Genomic DNA, 15,787 nt, shown 5'->3' on the forward strand with positions numbered 1-15,787 from the left:
ATGCAGTTTTTTTGAGCACTGACAGAAATCCCCCTTCAAAGCTACTGAGCTCCCCACAGTTTCTCTCAGTCCTTCCTAGAAGCCTGGTACACTCAGTCCTGGAATCCAGTCCTGCAGCCAAACAGTAACACAGCAACTCCGCATTAGTTAGCCAGACTGACTTGATTCCAGCCACCCACTTTCACCAACCTTACCTGAATAACCTGGTAAACACTGACAAAGAAAGCCATCAACAAGGTCCACGCAGTGACCGCCATTCTGACACGGCTGGGACTCGCACTCATCAATGTTAGTAAAGCAGGTCTCCCCTTTGAAGTGAAAATACAAATCGCCAAGGTTAGTGCATGCATGCATCAGTGAAGGATACAAACTGCATTCATGATGTTTTGCCATTCTTTACTGTCTTCTAAAAATGCAGAAGAATTCTGTAAACTGTGCGTGCCTCTCTTAACACTCTGATAAATAGATTCTATAATTGAAACAATTATGCAAAATGAAGCAAGGAAAGCTTAATGATTTGCCTGTGTCAGGAAAGGGAACTGGCGCAGAATCAGAACTTCTGCACAACAGTGGACCAAACTCTCATCTTCTTATTAAAAAAAACAAAACACAAAAAGCAACCCCACAATAAAGTAGTATTGTTAGCCTCTCCTTCCAAGTATTTTCCCCAGCTCTTAAATCCATGCTTTTATAGATATTTATATAAACCAGGGGAAGGGGTGGGTGGTGTTTCACCCATTTCACCCATCATTCCTATCTACTCAAATACAGTCCATCTGTAGCAGAAAGAAGGCAACATTTACCACAAAGCCTACCTGCAAAGCCTGGCTGACACCAACAGAGGAAACCAGCTGCTTGGCTGTAGCTGAAATCATTGGGGAAGTCAGGCTGTGAGCCATAATAGGACTGGTTGGATCGCTCAAAGCACACACCTCCGTTGTGACAGGGATCTGTCGCACACTCGTTCACATCCTCTTCACAACGCTGCCCTGTGTAACCTGCCAAGAGACATCTGTGTAAGGATCACACACAACTGCATTAAAACTAGTCACCCAAGTATTGTGGCTTCTCATCTTGAGGATGAGAATAGGAACCAAAAGACATTGCAACTCATTGAGTAAGGAGTCCCAGAGTCCTCCAGTTTCTCCAGCACGTCAAAAGGAGGGAGCCAGATAAACGATTTGCAAGAAACCATTACTTTGTGATAGAAAAACACACACAGGGAAAAGGCAGAAAAGAAGAGAAAGGAAATTTTATAGTTGAAGATCAGGGTGCATTTCCCAACGAAGAGGTTCATCTGATCCTGGATGATCAGTAAAGGGAGATGCAGTGGTAGCCTCATTGTTTTGGATAACAAAACTTCACACTGGACCATGTTGTATGGTTGTTAAATCCTTACTGCTTCAACAGGGCAACTGAGCACGTGCTCTCTGTTGCAGTATGGTTAGGGGCTGATATATGAAATAGATTTCAAACTTACCTGTCCAGCAGGCACAGCTGTAGTTCTTGATTCCTTCAACACACGTGGCATTGTTCAGACAGGGCTCAGAGGCACACTCCAGGATATCCAATTCACAGTGGTCCCCTTCAAAGCCTGTGTCACTGCAGTCACATTGGTAACTGTGGGCAACAAAACAGAGTGATGCAGAAGGTCCTGATTTCATTGTTGAGCTCATGTGAAGAAAGAGCAAACAGCTGCTGGAGTTAGCCTTCATGTGCATTTGTGGGCAGAGGAAAAAGACAGGTCCTTCTGGGCAAACAGGCCACACTAATCAGAGAGCAGATGAACCTCAGTGATCTCTAAACCTACAGTATGCCTGTGAAAGGCACACTGACACAGGCACATTCTCACCAGCTGCTTGCGCTGATCATGATCTGCAAATCACTTCCCTTTGCATCTGATATGTCAGACAGAAGCAAAAACAGGAACCTTTTTTTAAGACTCCGAGGAGTTCTGCTACTGGAACAGCCCCTCTCACATGCTGCCATTAACCACTCCTTCAGTTACTACCACTGGGATGTACAAAACACTAAATCCAATTCTCTCCATGGATTTCTAAAGAAGAATTTTACATCAGTACTGGTATCTAATTGCACAAATACTGATTTCTCACCTGTTAATGAGGTCATGACATGTCCCATTGTGCTGGCATGGCTGGCTTATACATTCATTGATGTCCACCTCACACTGGACTCCTTGGTAACCTGGCATACAGGTGCAGGTGTAGAACCCAATGTGATCGCTGCACAAGGCCCCATTCTGACAAGGGTATGAATCACATTCATCTATTTCAGCTTCACAGTTTATTCCTTGTTAGAAAAGAGAGAAATATTCATGTTAAAAATCCATCAAAGTCTGCACTGCTTGCATTTCTGAGCTGGAATTGCAAAAGCCATGTTATCACATCCAACTGGCCAGCACAGTGATCTTTCCTCATTTTGCTGTAAAAACACTGAGAGCTTATGAACAGTGTGCAATTCTTAGAGATTAAGGGCCTTTCACTATTACTGAAAAACGGAATTGTTTTCTTCAGGCTTCGGGATGTTAGTCTTACAACAAAACTAGAAGCAGTTTCCAGAATTTACAGAGCTTTAGTTTCTCTCATTTGGGTTTGCTGAAGCAACCAGCTGGACAGCACTTCACAAATGACATTCAATTTCTGTGTAAACCATGCTGATCTGACTTACATGCACACCTTAAAACTCTAAGAGCTGTTCTGACTGGGAATCCGTTCAGGGTGGAAGGACAGGGATGAGAAGAGAAGAGACACACTGCTGGTTAGGGTTATTCAAACTTTCATTTATTATATAGCTCTTACAGTTTAAGTTAGACACAGTACTCTTCACTAGCGTTGTGCTGCTATGGTGAAGGGAGTTTTGCCTTAACCAGGTCCAGTGTTCTACATCAAAGGCAGTTGCATTTTGGGAAAGGAAAAAGTAATCACTACCTGGCTCCCCAAGACATTGATCCATTTGTTTAAATAATATTTGTAACTGGCTTTGAGATACCTAGAAAAAAAGGCATTAAGGCAATGCAAAATGCTAATTACAGTGATACTGTATATTAGTAAGTCACTGTATTATGAAATGTTACTAAAATTTAGGCATTAGCTCTACGTATTAATAATCAAAAGCAAAAAGAAATCAGGCATTTTTGGTCCAAAGTCTCAGCTTTCACTAAAAACTCCTATGCAACTATCTTGCCATACTACATTCCACCAGTTGAAACTGTCTATGACCTGACATCATCTCCACGTGTTAGTCACTGCAGTGTACCTGCCAATCCATCTAAGCTCTGCTTCTCGTTAAAGGCTCAGGACTACTGGAGTGGCCATCCTAATCCTCAGGAATGTGGGCCCCCTAATCTGCTGATTCAAACCTGTCAATACCCATGCAAAACTCCCTTCACCCAAATTCCAGATGAAAGCCCCAGGAAACAACCTGCCTCAGCAACCAGCGGTGCTAGAACCTCTGAGGTTAGGATGAAGTACCAGAACATAAAGCTCATATCAACATCAGAATAACTTGGAGTACAAACTCCTCCTGCTGCTTGGGTTATTTTATCACCTCCTTATCAGGGGAATCCCATAATCCTTAATAGACGATTCAAGAAAAGAGTCAAAGGAAACTGATTCGCAAAATTATGTTTGATACCCCAAATCAGTGCCAACCTTAAGGCCTACAGAGAAATTCTGCTCTTTTCCTCCCAAGTCTCTGCTCGTTTTTATCAGAGTGACTCAGCATCAGGCACATTCCTGATGTTGCATTCCACTGGTAATCAGCAGCATTCCTTCACAGCAACCTAACTCTTGAAACACTTCAATCTGTGACACTGAGGAAGGCTGAGAAAGTTCATGTGCTAAGTGGTACCAGGCAGAAATGGGCACAGTACAACCGCATTCCACTCTGATAGCAGGACTAGGAGGAGAACCTCCCACTGCCTGCTTCACAGATAACTCACAGGTGTAGATTACTCTGAGTCATCAATAGAACAGATGCACATAAAAGGGGTACTTAAGTCATATGCCAAGAAACATTCTCCAGACAAAGAACTGAAAAAGAAGTGTCTAAATGAAAGCCACTTTATTCTAAAGATTACTCCCCTCAGACAAATCCTGCAAGACAGGACAAAGAACTACAAACCAGCTAAACAGTTATACTTGAAAACACTAACTGTACTCCTCCTGATACTAAATCTCTTTTCTTGTGTACCTCCTTTTGTTAATAGTGAGGCTAATCACACCTACATGATATCCAGTGCTCCTAGCCCCAGATAGTGCCCCCACATTCATTCTTAGATAACGCCTCTCAGCATCTATACCATCCATGGAAATCAGCCTCAACTATTTCTTGGAAGCCACAAACACTAAATTATTCCAGCATGGAACCAGACACTCTGAGTTTAGGCATTTAGTCTCACAGCTGTAAAACAACAACTTCTCATGGCAGCTACTAACACTACTAAACTTGTCAGCAGCGAGACACATTGTGGAACAACATGAATAGCAAGATGTAATCCAACCAACATTGTAGTGTACGAGCACGAAAGGGTACCTGTGTAGCCGGGGATGCACTTGCACAGATAACGATCCATCTCATTCAGGCAGGTGCCATTGTTTTTACAGGGCCGGGATGCACACTCGTTGATGTCTATTTCACAGTTGTATCCTTGGAACCCAGGCACACAGAAACAGCTATACTCATTCACCCTGTCTCGGCAGATGGCTCCGTTCTGGCACGGGTTGGAAGCGCACTCATCAATGTTGTCTTTGCAGTGGGTCCCAGTGAAGCCAGGTTGGCAGATGCAGGCAGAGTCCCCAGGACCCTCGACACACGTCCCGTTATTTAGGCAGGTGTGGTTAGAGCACACAGAGCTTTGGCAGCCCTCGTTCAGTCCTGTTTGGCATTTACAGGCGTATCCACTTACACTATCTACACATTCAAAACGAGGATCTTTACAAGGGTTGCTCTCGCACTCATTAATATTAATGCTACAATCAATACCTGTAAAGCCAGGCATACAGATGCATTCATATTCTGGAAGTCCTGGAGTATTGTTGCAAGTCATATGGGCAGGGCAATCATGTTTGGTGCATGCATCGTAGAGGAGTTCACAGTTTATGCCCATGTAGGCTATGGGGTGCATGGGACAGATGCACTGGTACCCCACTTCCAAATCCTTACAGCTCCCACCATTTTCACATGGGGATGATGAACAATTGCTATTATTTTCAGAGTACGAAGTTCCTGTTGAGAAAACAGACATATTGTTAGTTAGCATTAAGTAGCTTAGGAAAATAAAAGCTCTTCTGCCAATCACCACACACATCTCAGAGGTATGTTTTAAGATACTGACTGATGCTTAATGTCTCAGCTGCTGCTTCTAGGGATTCTTTTTGTTTTTTCTCTGAGCTAGTCCACTAGTGATGGTATCAGAGCACAGCACTAGCACTTAACCTACTTTTTACATGCCAGTGCATAAACAGCTCTTCATCATTTTTGCTATGTTCTGTATATAACTGTGGGTCAGCCAGCAACAGGAAGTCTCTGGGAAACCCCACAGCTCGACAGATAACAGTGGCAGGTAACAAACAGCCAGGAGCCCGCACTGCTCTCACTGCCCACAGCTCTCTGCCTTCACTGCAGTGCTGTTTTTGAGAAAGGCTGTAAGGTGCTGTTCGCCATTCTAAGGATTTGCCAGGATCACACACCATAGCATCACTTCTCAGCTGACCTTAACCATTCTCACATTCACGCCATGGTTACCCCAGCCCATTTCTGGTTATATTTGCCTTGCTCTGATGCATCTTCTACACACTCAGTTGTTAATCTGTGTCAGTGGTTTTCCATCAACCCAGTACCCCATCAGTTCCCCAGCCTTTGTATGTGAACGTAGAGGCATCCGGCTTTAGGGCCTGAAAGGGATTTATAGGAGACTTCGGTTTACAAAAGCCTGCCCCTGCCCTGACCTCCCCCTAATTCCTCCCACCAGAAGACTGGTGATATTAAGTCTTCTTTTAAGATGCAGTATTGATGGGGGAGGGAGGGTGTTCAGGGATTTAGGCAGCCCCTTCTATTCCCATCATCATCTCTATTGCTTACCCCTCCCCTTCCTCTCTCATATGATGCTGGGGAGAGTTGCTGAGCATTGCACTGTCCAGCACTCTCATTATTCCGCCATGAACCCTTTTATTCTCAGATTCCCAGTCAGGCAGAAAACAAGGATGACGGAATCTGCCTGGAATCTCTGCAGCAATTAGGATGGGAGCCCAGGAAACTATTCCCAAAAGATTTACTAGACAGGAGATATGAGCTTTTGTAAACTTAATGAGTAACCAGTCCCAGCCTGCACTTTCCAGAGGCCAGAAGTACAGTCTGTGACAAGACCATAAAACCACTGTGTGCTCAGTATGATTTCTCTGATTCGCAACAGAGTTCATCTGTAAGGAAATTCACATTTAAACTAGTCAGCAAGCACTGCTAGTGTAGGAGGCTGCAGTCATCTCAAAGGCTGCATGCACCATTTTCAGCTTCCATTATAAGCAGGTAGTCTAAACACTTCTTGCAAATAAGGATGCATAAAATTAATTTCATGTTACCTTCTTTTCCAACATCTCTTCCCAGCAGGTACACCTTTCTGCACCTACTCTAATTTGGTTCATCATATGACTGCATTGCTCAGTAATCTGTATTAGTCATTAATTCTTGTCCATGACAAAAACATTCAGTCAAATACAAAAGGGCTGAACTACGCAGATACCAAGTTAAGCACACGTGAAGTTTTTTTAAGAAGTCAGAAGTCCCTCTTGGTTTACCAAAGAACGGTAGCAAATTAATAGGTAAAATCCCAGTCTCCTCAAAGGTCACTACAGTTACCAACAACAACAGCAGAAGCTGTCTTGCTATGTGTAACAGAATCAGTTATGCACAGGATGGCATAGAGAAAAGTCATTTCCTGCATTGCTACTGGATTAGATTTTAGCTTCTTTCTGTGATCAAATGTTACTTGAATTAGATCTAAAAGTGATGACATCAGTAGGACCTGGGACCTTACTGAAGAAAGGAGAAAAATGTTCCCATTTTTGGGATTAGTTATTAATAAAAACTGTATGTAATCATATTGATCCACAGACTCTGAATGCCATGGGTCTCGATAGTTAACAAAATTTCTTCTTCCTGCTTTCTGTATTTTATCTTCTAATTGTAAATTTAAAACATTCTTGGCCTCAGGCAGAAGAGGCAGTTGGATGCACTGAAGGCAGGGCCAAGTTGAAAGCAAAATTCCTCTTCACTTCTTCCCAACTCGTCTCAGCTCTTGCTGAACAAGGCAGTGGTCATTACAGGAACTGCTGCACCTCTTGGAATTGAAAATCAAACAGGTTATTAGCAAAGGTTCCTTTCCACTCCCTGTGAGAGCTCTTCAGCTGGAGATGCTTCGAGCATAACACTGGAACCTTTCCACATCAAAAGATGGGTGCATCAATTAACCTTTTCCCTTAACAGACCAATGCTAGGCAAGGAGAAAGGTCATTTCTAGAGACAGCAGATTTCTAAAAGAAAAAGATTTTGAGGAGAGACCCCAAACCCTTAAGTGCCTGTGAGAACTAAGCAGTTGGCTGCTGGTGGGGATGCCCAGGCAACACTAGCTGAGATCCTGAAGTAGCACTGCTCATTGGACATGGATGGAGCCAGCTGAGGAAACTGCAACTGTATGTCACATGAAATAAAATGGTACCAAAATCATTTCAAATTATTCTGTGAACTATAGCTTGCAGATAGTCATCACTGCATTTCCCCTGCCCAGTAGAGGCTGTAGTGACATTAACAACACTAGCTCCAAGAATATATCACATATACTAATTAAACTGCAATATTTCCCCTGGACAAAACATGTTTCCAGGTAAACACAGCGTAGTCCTAATACTCATCCAGTGGTAATGCTAAAAGTTTTGGCTAAATAATTTGCCACAGATGAGACATTAATTCTCAACAGAACTTATTACAAAGTGATCTCAGAAAAGACAGTCTCAGCAGTAAGAAGTAAAGCACTGATGACATCAGCAGAAAGCTAAACACACTGCGTGCAAAATAACCTACATGGCTACCAGAAATGTAGGCTACCACCAAGACTGAGAAAGAACATGCATGGTTTTATTTTTTTTTTTAAGCTCTGTTTCTGATATTTTCATCAATCTGCTCCAGGACATACAGTAATTCCTCTCAATTTTGGAACAGATTACCATACATGAATATGCAAACAATGCTAATAAGAATAACAAATTAGCCTTTCCTGCTACACAACATACTGACCATAAAAACAGGCAATTCAGACCACACTTATATGTTTTATGAGACATGAGAGTAGTCACCAAGAGCCAGGAGTTGTAACTTTCCACAGCAGCTGTTGGTACTGAATTAACAAAGACATTCAGGATTTCTCCTTTACCTTTCACAGGAATAACACAAATAAGTGACATTTGAAAGTGAAAAAACATGAAAAAAATAATGCAGTAATACTGTCCTGCAATCCTACTCGAAAATGAAACTGGAGAAGACTACAGTTTCTTTGAAGAACACGTTCCAGGAATTTAGGGTTGGATTAGAAGGGACTTCAAAGGCCAACAGTCAGATATAAAGCATTCCTTGAGCTTTCTCAGGATAGGTCTGGTTTTGCACTTTAGAAATAGCTGACAAAGGTTCTCCCTAAAGGTTGGAGTTTGTGACCTTTTCTATCACTTTAAGGCAAATGAGTTGTTTTGCCAGGCTTTGTTTTAATAATTGCCTTTAATCACTTTATACTTGATAACTTTATTAAATGTTGTTATCAAACAGCAGTTACAACAGCCAGGTATATATCAGCAAAATTAGGAGCAAGAAACTAACAAGACAGCAGGCAGTCTGAGAGCCCTGCAGGAGCTTACCATCCCTCCCCTGAGAGTCGGGAGGAGCCTCTCACTTCATGTGCCAGGACAAGGTGCTCTGCAATGCCAGAGAGCTGTGAGAGCTCACAGACCGCGTGGGAGGAAGAGGCCATCAAGGCTTTTAGTTAAAAAACCACCACAACTGCAGCTTTGTTTATTCTGTTGTCTTATACCTCCGTGGTAATTGTCCCACAGCATGAGTTGCACTGAAGTTCTTCCACAGATTTCCCTCTTCATTCCAAACAAGAGTTGCTAAGACAGTACACAGAATGCATTCACAGCTCACGATGCACTGCTTCAGCATTACTCACTGCCTTGTATCATTTGGTTTTGCTTTTCACAGGTTAGTTTCCTGAGGACCTCAGAAACCAACGACAGATGGTGGATGCTTTGGGGCTGGGGATACACCTGGGCTCACAGAAGATGCTCAGCCCCACACCTTCATGAAAGAAGTCTCTCTCTCTTTCTCTCTCTCACTTTAATTTCCGCAGTTCAAGCTGTTGCTTCACAAGGCACCCCTTAGTTGTCACCTACCAAGTACTCACTGATAACTACCTTAAAGGTGCCCTAGAGGTCACTTAAAATTCCAAGAGGGAAGTAACATGCTTGGGTTGAGATTAGCCCAGAGATTACCTTGCATTTCCCCACGTCCGAAACCAAGTACAGCTGAAGAATGCACACTCTGCTCCTTAAGGTCCTATTTATGTGAAGGAGTCCCAGAAGGAGGAGAAAAGAGATTACATGCTTCGTCTCCTCAATTAGCACTTCTGTTTTCTATTAAGCAAGTTGTACCAGACAGGATTTAGACACATTCTCCTCTATTATTTTAATGATATACTTTGGGAACAGACTGCTTAATGCCTACAAGTTGTAATTTATGTTTCTGAAATTATTATTCATCCATTATGCATTAAGTATGTTTTGTGCAAGGATTTGCCCTGTTAAGTTCTTTGACTCTCAAGATATTTTACATCTTAACCTTGATGATTATTATCTCTGATGAAAATTTATGGCAGACTTAAGAAAGGGGCTTCCTTCAGGTGCATTTCACCAGCCCTGCTTGCTGTAACAACTTGAAAAAGGACAAGTTACAACCAAGCAGTGAGTAAAACAGGCTTCCCAACAGCAGCCCCTAAGTGCACCACAGTAACTGGGCTAGATCCACAGAGGGGGATCCTCAGAGTCTAAAAAAAAAAAACAAAACCCCAATGCTCACCCCAGCACATTTCCTGCTTGGGAAAGATACCAAGGGCAGGAAGGGAACTCAAGCATCAGAGAATTTAGAAATCAGAGAATAAAAAAGGAATGGAAAGAGTTATGTTTCCATGACAACAGGAATGCATGTGCTTATATTAGCAAATCCCTGCTGACCTCTGCTGATCTTTCCCTGTCCTGGTCAGTGTTAGGATTAGTGCAGGGTGCACACTGAGACCCGTTCCCAGATTCTCCTCAACAGAAACAAGGCCTGGGCAGGCCTGAAAAGGGGCTTTTGCGTTGTGTTCCCTTTCTTCCCCAACCCTTGCTAATTTCAGAAAGATGGCACATCTGCTATGGAAAGTAGTAACCGAATGAAACCAAATCCTTCCTCATGAAGTAGCTTCAGTTCATCTATACAGGGAACATATGAGGGCTATGAGCAGACACTTCATGCATCTTTACAAGTCCCATGTCACTCTCAACACAGGACAGTGTTGCCAGTCTCAATACAAACTATATTTTAGGGTGCTCCTACGTTGCCAGCCTACTTCATGCATTTTCTTCTGAGTTACCGGAGACCAGCAGTTCCACAAAACATTTACATGCCAAGTGTTTGGTATGGCAAAGCTTTTTCATGCCAGATATGCACACAAACTATGAACACAAAATATTCACAAAGAGTATTTATAGACATCGATCACTAGATCTTCATGAAGACAAGCATAAGAAGATATGACTCAGTTTCCCACTGTGAAATATGCATAGTAGTTCCTCCATCAAAGAAGCAGAATGCTGATTCCTGGCTCTCTCCCACCCAGCTTACCCAGTGAATTGCTGAAAGGTGCCAACGGTGAGCAGCAACAGTGCCAATATTATGGCCAGAGGCATTAACAGCATTAAGCAGAAGTACCACTTCAGGGAATTAAACTTACTCATAACTCAGAACAAATATCCAGCTAGATCTTTTTCATTATCTGTTCAATGCTTTAACACACATCTGAAGATGTACCTTCTATTATCTTGCTTCTAATACCTGGAGAAAGACACTACTTATAAATAAATGTTTTATGATACCATTGAATATATTGCCACAGTAACCCTTTGATCGTCTGTTCTTAACACACTCCTTTATTTCCCCTTGATAAACACTCCTCCAAGCTAACTAACCTTCATGGCTTACACAGTCTCTGATCTCTCAGCCATTTCCACAGATCAAATACAGAGACGGGGTTTCCTGTGTACTCAGTTAACCAAAATGAGTCACAAGCTTTAATTTCCAATTCCTATTTCAATATGCTGACAATCAACAAAGTTGAAAAGATCATATTTCTTTGTTCCCAGGTTTAGAAGAAAGTGCGATTTAAACTGTCTGTATGTCTGAGCTAATCTCTAGAGCCTGCAGCAGAGCAGACAGTGAGCCGCCCAAGAAAAGGTTTGCCTGCACGTGCTCTCCTAATAGGCATCCAAAGCATGTTCCAGGCCAAAGGTATTTGAGTTACTGTGCTTGCTGGGGAAACAGGAATGAGCAGATGCTTGGTTCTGCTCTCTAGAATCTACTATGTTCTTTAGAACATGACAAATTAAGCTGAGAGCCATTCTGTTCATTACACAGAAAATTGCAGTGAAACTGGAATGACATGCAGAGTCTGCTCCACTCCCTCTGGAGTTTATTTTAAACAACTGGAGATTGTGTGGGTCTGGAAGCAGAGCGCTCTTATGGTTACAGTTTGCAATTGACCATCCGGACAACCAGGATTTTCTGAACACGTTCTCAATAAATAACTTAAGCATCTTGGTGCTTCAACGACACTTGTATTTAGCCAATTCAAATAACAGAAATAGTCATATGCCTCACAAGGACAAGAAAAAGCACCCCTTCCTCATGGCCTTAAAAGTGCTACAGGTGCTACGTAAATACCACCATTCAGTACAGCCGCAATCTGGCAGAATTCCTCTGCAAAATAGGAGAAGGCGTAAAGACTGGAAAAGTGGCTTCCCTTCAGCTTCCCTGGCTGTTCTGAGAGGCGTCACCCAAAAGGACATTCTCAGTAAATTACTGTTCCAGAAAAGAGTTTCACCCAAAAGCTGTGAGTGCAGTGATCTAACAGCACAAATCCCCCAAAACACCCAGCTCCCAGCAGCCCCATGCTGAGCAATACAGTAGGTGCAATGGGCCTTCCTTCTTGCACAATACAAAACCACCCTAATTGCTTCACACTTCAAACCAGTAGCTATGGTTACTAGATACAAAAGACAATCCTGCTGCTTCCCCATGGCCAGAGGAATTCCAGGCACTTGGAGCTCACACAAAGAAGCTGGTACAAGGGAAACAAAAAAGAATCCAGACTAAAAACGAAAACCAAAACCAGCCTGACTTTCATAGCCATAGTCAGACGTGACCAGAGCAAAGTAAATTTAGGGAGGCTTCAGGAGGAAATAAAGACTGTGGGGGATAAAGAGAAAGCTGAAAACCTTATCCATCACTCACAAAGAACATAAACATCATCCAATACCACGAGAAAAACCCAAACTCAGTATTTGGCAGGTATTAGCAGCAAGAAGGCACTCCGACCATATTTTTACCTTTCCTTTTTCACATCACTGATTACTGCTGTTCTAGCGGAGTGGCAAACAAACAGGACTTTTACACACAGGTATCGGCCACACAGTGCTGACAAGATCAGGAGGAGGCCAGTTCAATCCCAATCATATTTCCAGTAAAAGGTTAGACACGTTCCTGACATGACCTTATAATCCCTAGATGACTCAAACAGATGTCTAGGCCCAGCAGATCTCCAGACACCTATTCCAGAAGAAACAAATCTCTTTCTTAGAGAGCCTAACAAGTTGTATACGAGGCTGACTTTTGCAGCACAAAAACACATTCACATGCAGAACCTCAATATGCTGAAGTATATCCTATGGGCTATAAAATAAGTTTTCAATTAAAAACAATCAGTGTAACACAGCCTGTTACATCATCACTTCTTGTGCTTTCTTCAAAATATCTAAGGGAATACTCATGCACTGTTTTCTTCCTCCACATTTTGTATCACAGATACCTGGCACTTGAGCATGTTGGTATACTCCCCTAGATATAATCCTCTTTTGCCTTGACATATCTTTAAAAGATACAGAAGTGGAATAAAGCTCTGCGCTTCTTCTGTGCGGGCACAATGGTGAAATCCATAACTTTTCCAAGTAGAAAATATCAGCTGAGAACTTAATAACATGAAAGTGCACGTACTTTCAGCTCTAGGGAATAAATTCATCCACATGTGCACAGGGAGAACGACAAAAGGAGACCAGAAATAAGTAGAGAGAAAAACTTATCTACAACGGAATGCCTTTCATCTTCCTGATAAGAAATTTTCAGGCTCCATCTAATCATGAGGGTGACATTTTGTCAAGTTACCTTTACAACACAAGGGCAGATCATAGACTTGATCCAAGTTACTGCATATTAGCCGGGTAAGAATTAGGCACAGAAGACAAAAACTTACCCCAAAATAAGAGGAAAAGTGGCAGCAGGAGAGCAGCATTGTATACCCTGGATGTAGTTTTCTTTAATTCCATGACAAGCCTAAGAGTGGCTGTTCTAAAAACCTCAAGGGAGAAACCGTAGTTGCAAGCTACTGATTACCAGCTCTCCCTGCATCACGGATTTCAGAAAGTTTTCTCTACCCCAGGCACCCACTCCATACCCTTCCGAACTGGGGACTAGCACTAACACCGTGGACAGAGTCCCTGTTCACTTTGAAATGCTTTACTCATGTTCCTGGAACACAGAGAAAATGCTGCCTGGATCACATGGATTGAACTGCACAGGGCAGCACAAGCTGGATTTACAGGCACGGCAGCTGAAGCTCATCCATGCCCCCAGTCAGAAAAAAGTCCCAGGCTGTCAGAGGTAGGCAGGAAATTGGATAACTGGGAGAGTCGCAGTGTAAGGCAAAAAGAAAAGGGTTCCTTGGTGCTTTTTCTGCTTTTTGAATTCCCACCACAGGAAAATGAACCTTTTATCTCCATCGCTGCCGCTGGAGCTCAGAACTGTCCTGGGGACTGAGGGAGGGCTGAGGACCATTTCTAGGATGCAGGTTTCTATACAGTCACTACTTAAATTCCAGGTGAAGATCTTTAATAGTTTTTCAAGAAAAGATGGCTTGTTCAAGGAGAAGTGAAAAGACACAATAATCCCACTATTCATTCCAAAGAGAGGCATCAGCCTTCACTGCTCTCATGAGATGTGTGAACCCACAGGATACACAAACTCACAAAAGGTAAATGAACCCTCTTTTCCTAATTAAGGACAAGTACAGAGATCAACAGAAGCACCTGAGTAACATGAGAAGCAAATCACACCTGCACACCTACATGTGCTTAAGTTTTAGAAGTGGAAAAAATTGCCAGTGCCCATTGCCTTATAGGAGTCACTGGAAACAGACAGAGCTCACACTCAATTGTGACCTACTAAGTACCTCTAAACCCACACCACAATTGGATTAAATTAACCCTAATGAGAATTACGTATATTGCCTCACCCCTGCACTGGCAACTAAAAATAGAAGGCAGGTAAGATGCCATACAAATTCCTAGTTCAAAAAAAGAGGGCAAGAATTGATGCAGACAGGCCCATACTGCTTCCCTATTCCAGTGCTTCACTGGTTTCCTTCACTCCCACACTCTTAACAATACCTGTGCCAGACTTCAAAAGCAAGTGCAAGAACTGTTGAAAACATAGTTCCACATTTTAGACAAGTTACATACTAAAATATGGGCTCTTTCTCACAGGGATTTCTCACAGGCATTCTGCTATTTTAAATAGAGAATACCAGAAATGGGCTCCAGCCACAAGATATGAAGAGGCAAAGAATTCAGCAACACCCAAATAAGCTCAAATTCACACATATCTCCCCAATTTTAATTTGAAAACAGAGGGTAATGTGCAACAGAATAAAGACACTTCCAAGTTGATGCCAGTGCTCCATATATTCCAATGCTAAAACTGAAAGTAAAAGTAGCTAAAAATCAGGAGAAGTCTCTCTTAGGTCTTATGTGACATTTAGTGCTAGTGGTGGCAATGGTGATGAGGAGACGGTTGGACTAGATGATCTTGTAGGTCGTTTCCAACCTTGTGATTCTATGATTTAGGGGGCACAAAGGTGAATGTGAAACTACAACAGTGGTTCAAACCTAGGTGTGAGGTTTCCCAGTGCTTTTGCTGTTACTCATGTGTTTGCTCACTGTGGAATCTTTTCTAGCAAGAAAAAAAAAATACAAAGGCAATCAAGAACCTGATGAAAGCAGCCACAATCCTGCAATGAGCAATTCATATCATCTCCACATCCTTACAGAACAGACAGAGGATGATGGGCCAATGCAGCAAAATGGATTATTACTACATTGCTTCTACCTTCAGTGCAGAAGGCAGAACAGTAACTGCAGGAGCATTTTCACTACCAAAACACAGACACAAATGGTTTGGGTCACTAACCTGACTTAGAATGCTCCAAAGATGATATATCACGTGTTATCAACCTTATCTGGACCACTCTGTTCCCATCTCCATCTCTGGTGTCTTCAGTCTGTTTTCACAAGATCAGCCTCACTGAGGTTTTTTTTTTTTGCCAGCTACCTCAGCCATCTGGAACTCATTTCTTTCTTTTCAG

At 42.5% G+C, this 15,787-nt stretch overlaps 1 protein-coding gene across 5 annotated transcripts in view; it reads right to left on the reverse strand.

Moving 5' to 3' along the window:
* The window catches only part of CRB2 (crumbs cell polarity complex component 2), a 61,873-nt gene that overhangs the window by 20,454 nt on the left and 25,632 nt on the right, over window positions 1–15,787 (reverse strand). For 4 of the 5 annotated variants that reach the window (XM_042878996.1, XM_042878998.1, XM_042878997.1 and 1 more), the window contains 5 exons: window positions 4,555–5,247; window positions 2,115–2,310; window positions 1,481–1,620; window positions 816–998; window positions 195–308 (listed from right to left, as the gene is read on the reverse strand). In XM_042878996.1, the coding sequence (XP_042734930.1) occupies window positions 195–308; window positions 816–998; window positions 1,481–1,620; window positions 2,115–2,310; window positions 4,555–5,247 (1,326 nt within the window). Of the gene's footprint in view, window positions 1–194; window positions 309–815; window positions 999–1,480; window positions 1,621–2,114; window positions 2,311–4,554; window positions 5,248–13,621; window positions 13,831–15,787 lie in introns of those variants that run through there. The other variant, XM_042878993.1, reaches the window with a different exon arrangement.

Source organism: Lagopus leucura, unplaced genomic scaffold (assembly GCF_019238085.1).
Source record: "Lagopus leucura isolate 7727_CA_CO unplaced genomic scaffold, USGS_WTPT01 Super-Scaffold_100022, whole genome shotgun sequence".
Classification (NCBI taxonomy): Eukaryota; Metazoa; Chordata; class Aves; order Galliformes; family Phasianidae; genus Lagopus; species Lagopus leucura.